This window comes from Maniola hyperantus, chromosome 16 (assembly GCF_902806685.2).
Source record: "Maniola hyperantus chromosome 16, iAphHyp1.2, whole genome shotgun sequence".
NCBI classification, from domain to species: Eukaryota; Metazoa; Arthropoda; class Insecta; order Lepidoptera; family Nymphalidae; genus Maniola; species Maniola hyperantus.
This window is the reverse complement of record NC_048551.1, coordinates 8,470,748-8,483,357: the sequence shown is the minus strand read 5'-3', so window position 1 is coordinate 8,483,357 and position 12,610 is coordinate 8,470,748. Positions and strand designations below refer to the sequence as shown.

Below are 12,610 nucleotides of genomic sequence, written 5' to 3'. Positions count from 1 at the left end.
CAACCGAAGAGTAAGAGCAAAGACAATATAACAAAGAGTATGGTATTGGTAGGAGATGGTAGGTAGCACAGATATGTCCAGATTTGCAACTAGCGTGGCCCCCTCAGTCTCTCTCGCTCAAGCTGATTTTCTTACTTGTGAAATGTCATTCCTTCTACACTTCACGCTGTTTGTCAAATACTCGATTGCTATTTAGATACCCAAATACATTTTGACAAACAAAAAAAAGTGGCCACGGTGATAAGGACAAAACATAATCATTTTGTTACGTTCTAACAAGAGCTTAAATGCATTTAGCTATCTCGCTCTAACAGTAAGTGTCACAATAGAAAGAACTTTTGGCTTAGATGAATGATTTTTGGCCACAAAGCAGAATAAGAAAGAACTTATGATTGTATTTCTTTGCATGCTTAGAATATTCAAACAAGAACAAAGGGGACACTTGGCGGCAAGGACAGTTCCGATTTTCGCCACGCGCCAAATAGCCTTGTCGCACTGTATATGGCAACATTTGGAAACTTGACGTTGACAGTTGACACTTAACAAATCAATTTCACCCTTCTTTTTTCCATCGTAAAGCCAATCATATTTTATTTATTTATTTGATGATTTATTTCGTAAAATTGTGTGAATTTTAACTTGAGAAACAAAACAATGTGTTTTAATAAAATAATTGCATCATCTATTAAACAGTTACTATTATAAAATATGTGTAAATATTTTAGCTTTAAAAACAGTGCATTGTGTCCATCACAATCTCAATATCCCTTCACATTGTTTACGAGTTTTCAACTCATTGATCCTGTTTTAAACTTCTATTCAACGCTCTAATAAACTTTTGGCCATGGAGGTTAACCCTTTGAATATATTTTTTGTGAAGTCGGACAGTAAAGGTGATCGATTGCTATTTAGATACCCATATACATCTGAAAACAAGGATGAAAATAAGCAGAAGAAGTTCGGTCGCCACAATCCGTATGCTATCAGTTCTACTGAAGATTTGCTTCAGAATTCGCAAACTCAAACCTCTAACATCTGCAAAGGTAAGTCATTTCAATAACTTAAGTTTTCATTCCATTAAATAACAAACATGAATGATATAATATGTTAATTGTGTATTTATATGGGTAAGACTTGTCAGTTAGGCAGTGTATTTATTGTAAATATCATACTCTCACATAAATATCATTTTTAATGTGGATTTTTTCAAGTCTGATTGAGACTGAAAAAAAAATATAACTTCTAATCTTTGCCAACCAATAAATTGATTTTAAGTTAAACTCCTGAGGCTCTTGTTAAGTTACGCAGTTAAATGACCATCTGATCAAATAGATTTACCATACAAAATTGTATGTTAAAATTTCTGCTAGTGCACCCACTTATTATATACAGGGGTGGCTATTTGACCGCTAGCCATTTAACCACGTGAGCCCATCTAGCCTTAGTGTAAATAACTGTAATAGCAGCTATCCTTATTATCACACTGCCTATCTAAAACTGATATTTTATCATCTTCCAGGTCAACTGAGTGGCTTCACAGATGAGATGTTGTCAACCCTGTTTGCTGTAAAGGCAGAACTATGTAACAGGAAGTTTGAACTGAAAGTCAATGATGTGAGGTTTGTGGGCCACCCCACTCTACTCCCTTACAGAACTAACAAGGATGATACGGCTGCTATGATTCTTATAAATATTGTGTTTGCTCTACAGGCGTCTGCAAGCCATTCCATTGGTAAGTGATTCTGTCCTTGACATAAATGATTTAATTACCCTTGTAAGGCACAAATAATAGATAATACAGCGAAACTTTTACAATATTAATATGGTCATAATGCTAAAGCATGGTATTGGCAAAATCATCATAATATAAACATACAACCTATGGTAATAAATAAATAAATAAAATAAATAAAAATCTTTTTTATTCGTAAATAAATAAATAAATAAAATAAATAAAAATCTTTTTTATTCGTATAAACTTTTACAAGTACTTACGAATAGTCGGATGCATCTACCACAATAACAACAAATAACAATTAATTAATAATAAGTAAAAAATAACAATACCTAGCCTTGTTTTCCTTTTACAGTTAAATGTTACTACGACTTGAGTAAACGACTTGGAAAAGCATTGAGGCACGAAGAAAAGAGATGCTCCTATTTGACTGAAGAAATGAAAATTATGGTAAGAAGTAATAATATTCTTAGAGCATGTGCACAAGCAATTTGCCAGTTTGGGTATGAAATTTTTTAATTAACTTAAGAAAAGAACCTACAATTTACATCTATACACGCATGCACACACACACACACACACACACACACACATATATATGTGTGTAGGTATTTGTAGCAATATTAATTTCACAAACACCTCTAAACTTTAAATAGGGACTTAAAATAAAAATAAATTAATTGTCTTTTTCTACAAGGTCTACAGGTATTCTATTTCCTTATTATCCTTGACATATAGACAGAGAGCCAGCGCACGCTAGACTTTCGTTATTGTATAAAAGCTGAAAGTCTCTCTGCATATTGTCCCCAACACAGAGAAGAATGATCTGCGACTATATAGTTTGGATCATGGTGGCTTTGGGAGATAACAGGTAATAAACGTGTAATTTTTTTTACATCAAAGTATAAAATAAAATAACGAAGGACTAGCACGCGCTGACTCTTCGTCCAATATTATTATAATGTATCTATCTGATGTAATGTATCTGATATCTTATTAATTAAAAGTCACTTTTAATAAAAACTTCAGACACGAATTATTTTAATATTAATTAATATAAGCATGGATATTTTAGATAATGCAGTTGGATTAATCGAAAGCACTTATAAAAGTTTACTTGAATAAATATATATTTTATTCTATTCTATTTAGTTTTGTGTGCAATGAAGACTTTCCATGTATCTATCTGTTATAGGTTATAATAATATGTAAAATGGATATTTCACTTAAGCAATATTCTGTGTGACATATACGAAAATTAATTAACCATTTCTTTAGTTAGCTACACACGATGAGGTGTCAGCACTAGATAGTGAAATAAATTCAGGCGTGAATGATGTTGAAGAGGAAAACTCGCGGCACTCTGTGAGCTCGACTACTTTCAGCCTGGAAAATGGAACACCTGCACCTAAGTCAGCATTCCATCTCATATTGCAACGTAGCTCGCTGGCCAGGTCTATGAAATCTGTGTTTGAAGAACTTAGCAGTACAGGTTAGAGTTATCAATCTTTAAGCAAATTATATTTTACTAGCTTATTCCGGCGACTTCGTCGCCGTGAATAGCTGTGATAGCCTAGTGGTTAGGACGTCCGCCTTCTAATCGGAGGTCGGGGGTTCGATCCCGGGCACGCATCTCTAATTTTTCGGAGTTATGTGCGTTTTTAATTAATTAAACGCCAAGCAATTTAGCGTTCCGGTATGATGCCGTATAGAAAGCAAAGGTGTATGGGTTTAATAAAAACTGCCATACTCCTTCCAGGTTAGCCCGCTACCACCTTAGACTGCATCGTCACTTACCATTAGGTGAGATTGCAGTCAAGGGCTAACTTGTATCTGAATTTAAAAAAATAATAATTAAATCATTTGCTTTAACGGTGAAGGAAAACATCGTGAGGAAACCTGCATGCCTGAGAGTTCTCCATTATGTTCTCAAAGGTGTGTGAAGTCTACCAATCCGCACATGGCCAATGGTAGACTATGGCCAAAACCCTTCTCACTCTGAGAGGAGACCCGTGCTCTGTAGTGAGCCGGCGATGCGTTGATCATGATGATGATGATGATTCCGGCGACTTTGTCATCGTGGACTACACAAATTTCAAAACCCTATTTTATCCCCTTAGAGGTTGCAAAAAAGTCACTTTAATCAAAAACCTTTCATTACAGGCATAGTGCAAGTTCGTATAAACAAATGGGTGCTTCTATCATTCTGCCTCCCGCACAAGGCACATCAGATACACAACAGAGGACTGATCCTAGAACCAGAGACAATTGACAAATGTGTACAAAAATTAAGGCCTTATCATGGCATACTACTAATGGTAAGATTTTTTTTCTGACTGTACCAAATAGACAGTTCTAAAAGTAGTGCTATCTTTTTCACAGGGATTATTGTGACAAGATGAGCACTACTTTTAGACCCTGACAATTTTGTTATGAGATTTGTAACAACTGACTTAGGTCCATTGTCGATAAATCATAAGACCATTGTGGCTAATTCCATTGTATGCAAACTCTAAACTAAACTAAAATGACATGTCTAAATCTATTGCTATCCCTTTCATAATGTTGCTTGCGAAAAAGAATAGCACTAGATTTAGAGCCGTTTTAGTTTAGTTTAGAGATTGTGTACAAGTGAATTGGCCCCATCTATCTATAATATAGAAATGAATCGCTAAATGTGTTGCTCATCGCAAATCTCGAGAGCAGCTGAACCGATTTCGCTGATTCTTTTTTATTATATTCCTTGAAGTACGGGGATGGTTCTTATGGAGAGAAAGTTCGCCAGGGCAGCTAGTTGTCAATATAAAAATAAAATTGATTTTTATTTTTGTATTATACATAACAAGAAACACAATAATTGGTTTTTGACTCCAATTTTTTTATTACTTTATTATAAACTAGGATAAAAATAATGACGTAAACTGAAAAAACTAATGAAAACGATCAAATAACAAAAATGTTATAAGCATTTAAATATTTTTGGTTAGACAGAGTTTTATTTATCAAATTCAAAAGTAGGAAAATACCCAATTCAAGTGGTAAAATAGTTCATCTCTCTAGTAAATGTTGTCAAGATAAGTTCCGTGCAATGAACACAGACAGATACTTAGTACTCACATGTATAATATAAATATTACATGATATTACGGTGGATTGCAGTGCCTATGATGTCTGAAAACTGTAAAATAATTCTTCCTTTTAGGTGAACCCCAATGATTTGCTGGCATCAATTCCCTTGGACGGCAGTCCGGCGTTATTGCGCCTGATCAAGTTTTATAGTCCTTTGAAAAGTTTGCAAACGCTCGCCATTGAAGCTGACCTGACACTTACACAGGTAAACAAATTAAGATGCATAATATACATTATACAGTCGAAAAAAAATTATTCAAGAAGACTATATAAAAAGTAAAAAGCTGTGATAGCCTAGTGGTTAGGACGTCCGCCTTCTAATCGGAGGTTGGGGGTTCGATCCCGGGCACGCACCTCTAACTATTCTGAGTTATGTGCGTTTTAATTAATTAAATATCACTTGCTTTTACGGTGAAGGAAAACATCGTGAGGAAATCTGCATGCCTGAGTTCTCCATAATGTTCTCAAAGGTGTGTGAAGTCTACCAATCCGCACATGGCCAGCGTGGTAGACTATGGCCAAAACCCTTCTCACTCTGAGAGGAAACCCGTGCTCTGTAGTGAGCCGGTGATGGGTTGATCATGATGATATAGAAAGTATCACTAGTCACTGTCCATATTATCACTATCACTACCCATATTATAAATGCGAAAGTGTCTTTCTTTGTTGTTTTATGGGTTTGTCCTTCAATCACGTTGTAACAGAGCAACGGATCGACGTGATTTTTCGCATGGGTATAGCTTAACACCTGGAGAGTGACATAGGCTTTATCTCGGAAAATCAAATAGCTCCCACGGGATTTTTAACCGACTTCAAAAAAAAGGAGGAGGTTCTCAATTCGACTGTATGTTTGTTACGCGATTACTCCGTCATTTATGAACCGATTTTGATGATTCTTTTTTTGTTTTGCTTGCTTGCATGCAATGCTTATTAAATGGAATGCAATTTATTTCCAGGCATTCCAGTTAACTGGGCACCTGGTATACTGGGCAAAGGCCACAGTAATATATCCATTGTGCGAAGGAAATGTGTACGTGGTAGCGCCGGGCGCGAACGTTCATATAAACTCGCCGCTTGTTGACGAGTTCGCAAAGGAGTTTCCTGGATTATGTTTGTTACAAGTAAGCACAGTACTGCCTACTATAAGTCCCGCAAATTGCTATTGCGCTGGAACCATGTCTCATTAACATCGAAATGACGTCATTTTCAGCTGAAATAAAAATATAACATCAGCTCGAAACTTCAGTCTAGTGCTGACGTCACTAAAATGGCGGCCACGCGCATTAGCAATTTGCGGGACTTATACCACTTTAATAAGTCACATTGGCAAAACTTGTTTGCATAGAAAAGCACAAGCTAACGCCGACTAATCCCGAAATTTAGTCTCCGGAATTCGAGTTCATAATAATAATAATAATTATTATTATTATTTATTTATTTATTTATTATTTAATTAGAACGGCCGTAAAGCCAATTACACTAATTAAACTACGAGTACAAACTAACATAAACATACATATAAAAATTGTTAAAATTATAAATTTTAAAAAGCAAAATTATAAATTTTCCCAAAATTGCAAAATCTGACCCATGAGGTCAGCCCATTTGTCAATAATGTCTGAATAGAAGCTTCGCTTCCAAACATGTCGCTTACATAGTATGATTTCCTGCCGATCGATTACACGGATATTCTTTCTAGCTAGTTTCTCATCGCAAGCTGTGACAATTACTAAGTGGGTCTACAAAATAACATTAATATGTATTTCTTTCCTTTTGTGTAATATTAAGTTTATTATTTGTAACCTGTTGATTGTCCTTTTAAATTTAAAAAAATTACCTATTTTCACAGATGCTGAGCGAGTTTTCTCTGCCAGCGCCTCTGTGGTACGTGTCCCGCGGCGCGTGGGGCGCGCGCTGCGGCGGGCGGCCGGCGCGCCTCGTGGCGTGGCTGCTGCGGCGCCGCCTGCTGCTGCAGCTGCACACCTACGTGCAGTTCAACTCGCCGCACTGGCCGCATTGGCCGAGACACGGTACGTATGCACAATCTGAATTTTAAAAAAAACCACAGTGAAGCTTAAAACTAATTAAATTAATCTATACTTATAATTAAAAATTATTGACATGATTTAGAATTGTAGTAATTTGTTAATATTAATGTATTATTGTAATAAATTAATTTAAATAATAATAATCATTGTATCTGACTCGTAATTTGCGTAATTAACTAATATTAATTTATACTTTATGATTAAATGACAACTTTATGAAGGGAAAAAAGAATAAAACTATACTTAAAATATGAATGATTATTATTATTATTATTTGATTGCTAATGGAATAAGGGAAACGAAATGTAAGATTGTTAAATTTTTTTATTATTATTTGTAACGTATTAGAATAAAGGCTTTTTTATTTACTTATTTTATTTATACTTATAATGTTGATGATGATGATATTTATTAGTTTAGTAACCTATTAAATAAAGTATCATGTGTGACCAAATATCTCCCACTCAACATCTTGCTGCAGTGCAGGTTTCCAGTAGGGCCTTAATAATAAGTGAAGTATCAACAACAGCAATGTTGGCAAAAAGTTAATCTGATTAACGATTAAAAAGTTAATCGTGGTTAACGACTAAAACTAATTACCTAATCGTAATCGTCTAGATTTTCATGATTATGAATAATTCATTTTAACCCGATTTCGTGATTAAAAATATACGATTAAATATATAATATATTGTTGTAAAAGTACAACGATCATTTTTAACCGACTACCAAAAAAGGAGGTTCTCAATTCGGTGCGCATGTTTTTTTTTTCTATGTATTGCAGCATACACCAACTTCTCTAAGATTTCTGAACCATTTTGCGTAATTTTTTGTAATCTATAGAAGTTTGCGAGAAGGTCCCATAAAAAATTTTGGTTCCAACTCTCCAACCCTGATGCTACAGTTGTATGAGTTTAGTTCACACGCACTTACATATTAGCTCATTATTTTCTACATATTCGTTAACTCATTCAATCACTTACTGTCAGTGCTGACTGCAGTTCAACTTGTCTTGTCGTAAGTCATCAATAGTCGTAGTCATCAATAGTCCATTAACTTCTTTTTTACAGATGGCAAAGAGTACATCTGCGAAAAACATGACCTCTACTACCAATCCAACAGCGTTTCCTTCTCATCTTTAAACCAAGTACAACTAAATGTGCCAGAACCAGTAGAAACCAGAGAAAGCATCAACACCTTCCCAGATTCAGACGAAGACTACCCTACGCAAAACAATCTCAACCAAACTGACTTCTCTCACACTCAACCTATAGTCATAGAATCCGAGAATACGAAATACGAAAAGTTTAACGAAGCCGATTCGGCCAACCATTCGTTCGACGATGGTATTGATGTTGTGGATGGTGTCAAACCAGTCAACGGATGTGACTTTGAGAAAACGCAGAAAATACAAAAGAAAGTCCAAGGCAACTCTGTCGATAGCGGTATATCCAACAATCTAAATGGAAATAGGATTAATGGAATTGAAAATGGTCATATAAACGGTCATGTGGATAAACAAAATGGTGAAGTTAAAAAGGCGTTGCCTTCAAGGTTATCCGATTTGTCCTTGAAAGACAATGACAATGTGTTGAACAGGGACACAAGCAGTGATGAGGATAGGTTTGAAAGTGACGCCGATATTTCTCCGAGACTGAGAAATGGTCACGGGTTCACAAATGGCTTAGATAAGAAGAATGGAGTCTCATTAAACTTGAAACTGCAAAGTGAAATGAGGTGAGCACAAATAAAAGTTAAAACGTATATAGTAACTAGATGATGCCCGCGACTTCGTGCGTGTGGATTTAGATTTTTAAGAATTCCACGGAAACTCTTTGATTTTCCAGGAAATTTGATTTTTCATTTCTAAAAATGCTACTTTAAAAGTAGCATTTTTTGAAATGAAAGCTGTCGCTGAACCGCATTTCGTCGAAATCGGTTAAACGCTCAGCCGTGAAAAGCTAGCAGACTGACAATTTCGCACTTATAATCTCTGAGTCTACTTGAGTGAAATTGTGCTTCTCTACAACCTCTCGCACTGCCAAGGGCCACTGGTAGATATCTCTTATAGAGATAAGTGCTTCCCTGTCTACTTTTACTTTATTTTCTCTTTATTGTAAATGTTAGTGGTACAAATAAAAAAAACCGGCCAAGTGCGAGTCAGACTCGCGCAATGAGGGTTCCGTACTACAGTCGTATTTTTTCGACATTTGCAGGACAATTCAAAAACTATGATACATAAAAATAAACAAATATCGGCTTTAGAATGCACAGGTGAAGACCTTTCATATGATACCCACTTGATATAGTTATCTATCTTCGAAAATTAAAAATACTAATTATTATTATTAGTTCATGACCACAATTTAATGTTTTTTGTGAGATGTAACCACAAATTCACGGTTTTCAGATTTTCCCCCGAATGTCTGCTATAAGACCAACCTACCTGCCAAATTTCATGATTCTAGGTCAACGGGAAGTACCCTGTAGGTTTCTTGACAGACAGACAGACACCAAAGTGATCCTATAAGGGTTCCGTTTTTCCCTTTGAGGTACGGAACCCTAATAATAAGTTAAAAGTCGAGGGATCTGGGGTTCGAGACCGACTCGAAGGCCGACCTCTTAACCACTAGGTTATGTGTTATGACTGTTTTACAGTTTCCAATCTCCAACGGTATGGAGTGCTCCGGCGGGTTGCGACGCGACTGACGCGTGTCGCGTCCCCAGTGACCCTCCCACCACTGAATCTCTCTTGGACACGTTCACAACCGAGGAGAGAGCAGTGTTATCCACCATGCCTGCTTCTGAAAACCAGGATGATTTGCTGCTACTGGCGCAGTTACATAAAAAAGGTGAGTCATCATCATTGTAAACCGATAGTTGTCCACTGCTGGACATAGGTCTGTTGTAGGGACGACTTCCACACGCCACGGTCTTGCGTCGCCTGAATCCACAGGCTGTACGCAACAGGTTGAGATGGCAATCAGGGTGGGGACGCCCCACACACCGCGATTTCCATCTCAACTTGCCGCGAACTATAGTAGGGGATCTTCTAACGCTGTGTTGATTTAGAAACGCGTCTGTCGCATGATTTGTCTAGTTATTGTCCAGTGACTAACTTATACAGGCAGGGCTGAGATCGGTTTAGAAACGCGACAATTGCACGATATTCATTTATAAACGCTATTGGGGCCGATTCTCTTGTACACAATCTCTAAACTAAACTAAATTAACGGATCTAAGTCTAGTGCTATCCTTTTCCGCAAGCAACATTATGAAAGGGATAGCAATATATTTAGACGTGTCATTTTAGTTTAGTTTAGAGATTGTGTACAACGGAATTAGCCACAATGTCGCTTTATAACGATTTAGAAACGCGCCTTTCGCATGATTTATCTAGTATGTATGTATGTATGTGCGACTGTAGTAGAGTTAGTGAAAGAATAATATGTTGCATTATGTGTGACTAGTTCTAGTACAATAAAATTACATTTATATGCCCATTGAGCAAATAACTAACTAATTTTACGTAAGTAGTATTTCCTTCTAAAAAACTTAACGCGTAAAATTTAACTCTTCACGCGCCATTTTAACTTTATGTGTCAAGTTTCATATCAAAAGTACGATTTTAGTCCTTATTTCAAACCATACTTTTGACATGACAGACGTAACGATGAATAACACGACAATTACCATTGTTTAGTAGTCAACATTTGTATTAACTATTAACCGGTCAAAAGTATTTGTATTAAACGTTTTTTATGTGAAAACAAGTAAATAATTAATGAGAAATACAATGACGCCACGAATTCTCAAAGTTTGTTTTGCAACTAAAGTTGCATTCCTTCCTTATAAAAATCGGTTACACGATAAGGGATAAAAAATAGGTTAGCTGCGTCTCTGTTTGTCAAATTAGTAACTTTATCTGTTCTCTCTTTTTAGTGTGAATGAGAAAGAAACGTTCCTTTATCTAGCTTTATTACTCTATCTACGCAGTTGACCCATAGAGTTAGGTTAGGTTAGGCTGGCGCGTGAGGCGTAATTTTGTAATGACTATACATTATATTGTATTGTTTATAGGTTACTTCCGCGGCGAACAACATCTCGAAGAAATAATGTTCATGGAAAACGTTAGCCGGTCACAACTGATGCAACTCCTAGATAAATTCAAAGATGTTCTTATTACGTTTGAAACCGAAGACCCTGCCGTTGCTATGTTATACCCGTATCAATAAAAATAATAAATTACAAAAAGTACCGTACATTATTGAATACATTATAATATATAAAAACTCACTTTTATTTGGATTTACTTTGTATATAGTTAATAGTTATATATTATTTATTTTTACTCTAAATATTAGACCTAGTTAAACATTTTGTAAATTTGAAAATACAAAATGAATGCTTAAACAACAATAAATAGTAGTGTTTAATGTTAATAAAAAACTTTTGCAATTTTTTTGATATGTTGTTGTATGTAATTTAAACAGAAGGCTTTAATTTTATTTCAACAGTCCTATAAATTATTGTAATATTTGTTTCCTCACTATAAGCAATACTCAATTGCACTTGTGTCTGTTTTATTTTGTAGCTTATTTCACAGTATAATCAAATCATTGGGGTAGGATATTTTTCACAGATATGTCCAGATTTGCAACTAGCGTGGCCCCCTCAGCCCCTCTCGCTCAAGCAGATTCTCTTACTTGTGAAATGTCATTCCTTCTACACTTCACGTTGTTTGTCAAACACTCACGTACAAATACATTTTGTCAAACAAAAAAAAGTGGCCACGGTGATAAGGACAAAACATAATCATTTTGTCACATTCTAACAAGAGCTTAAATGCATTTAGCTCTCGGTCTAACAGTAAGTGTCACAATAGGGCTACTTCTAACAGTCTTTATTCTGAGATATTTTTGAATAATTATTTTGTGAACTGTATAGATTATGTAATAAATAACTCAATTTATATTTTTATATTTGTATTTTTTCTCTTCAGTGGGCTGCGGTGACCCTGGCTCTGACCAGTGTCTGTATATTGGGTTTTTTTAATCCTTCATAATTCAAATTCAAATCATTTATTCAAATTAGGCACCATTGTACAACCTGAGGTGCGATTGCGTAAAAAAGAACCATGAAAATGGTAATCATTTCATGACTTAAACGGACGATTTCAGCTGTCAAACGACAATTTCGAATTGTGTAAGGTGTTCATATTTGTTTAGCCATTACATGGTTCTCATCAAAGCCATGATGGTTATATTAGACCATTGAGTGAATGATTTGATAAGATTTGACAGCTAAGTCCGATTGCGTAACTTTTTTGAGGCCATTGCTTATGTCAAATAATAACTGTGACTCGATACCTATGACAATGGTCTTAATATAGGTTTTAAATATAATTATCTAACTTTTTTAAGCCAATTCCTACTCCACCGCGGTAAATTTTGTACCTTTTTAATCGACTACGGCAAAGCCGAAGGCTCAACAGTGCACTGACTGATTAACACAGCTCTTTATCCTGACCATCAAAATGGTCAGGTTGTTGAATTTGTAATTTTTAAAAACTAGTTTTATATTTACCACTTCTTGGGCTTTGCTCTTTTTGAGCAAGATTAATTTTTAAATCAAAATAGACACTTTTTGGGTTCCGTACCTCAAAAGGAAAAACGGAACCGGCGTTGTAGGATCACTT

At 35.6% G+C, this 12,610-nt stretch overlaps 1 protein-coding gene across 1 annotated transcript; it reads left to right on the top strand.

Annotated features, from left to right (window-relative positions):
- The first annotated feature begins 550 nt into the window (after window positions 1-550).
- Nprl3 (GATOR complex protein Nprl3) lies at window positions 551-11,890 on the top strand. The gene is made up of 11 exons (XM_034977091.2): window positions 551-1,043; window positions 1,520-1,732; window positions 2,091-2,185; window positions 3,014-3,227; window positions 3,899-4,053; window positions 4,938-5,069; window positions 5,821-5,985; window positions 6,714-6,894; window positions 7,983-8,649; window positions 9,571-9,764; window positions 10,993-11,890. The coding sequence occupies exons 1-11, from the start codon at window positions 845-847 to the stop codon at window positions 11,145-11,147; spliced, it is 2,370 nt and encodes a 789-aa protein (XP_034832982.1). The 5' UTR covers window positions 551-844; the 3' UTR covers window positions 11,148-11,890.
- Window positions 11,891-12,610: the final 720 nt, after the last annotated feature.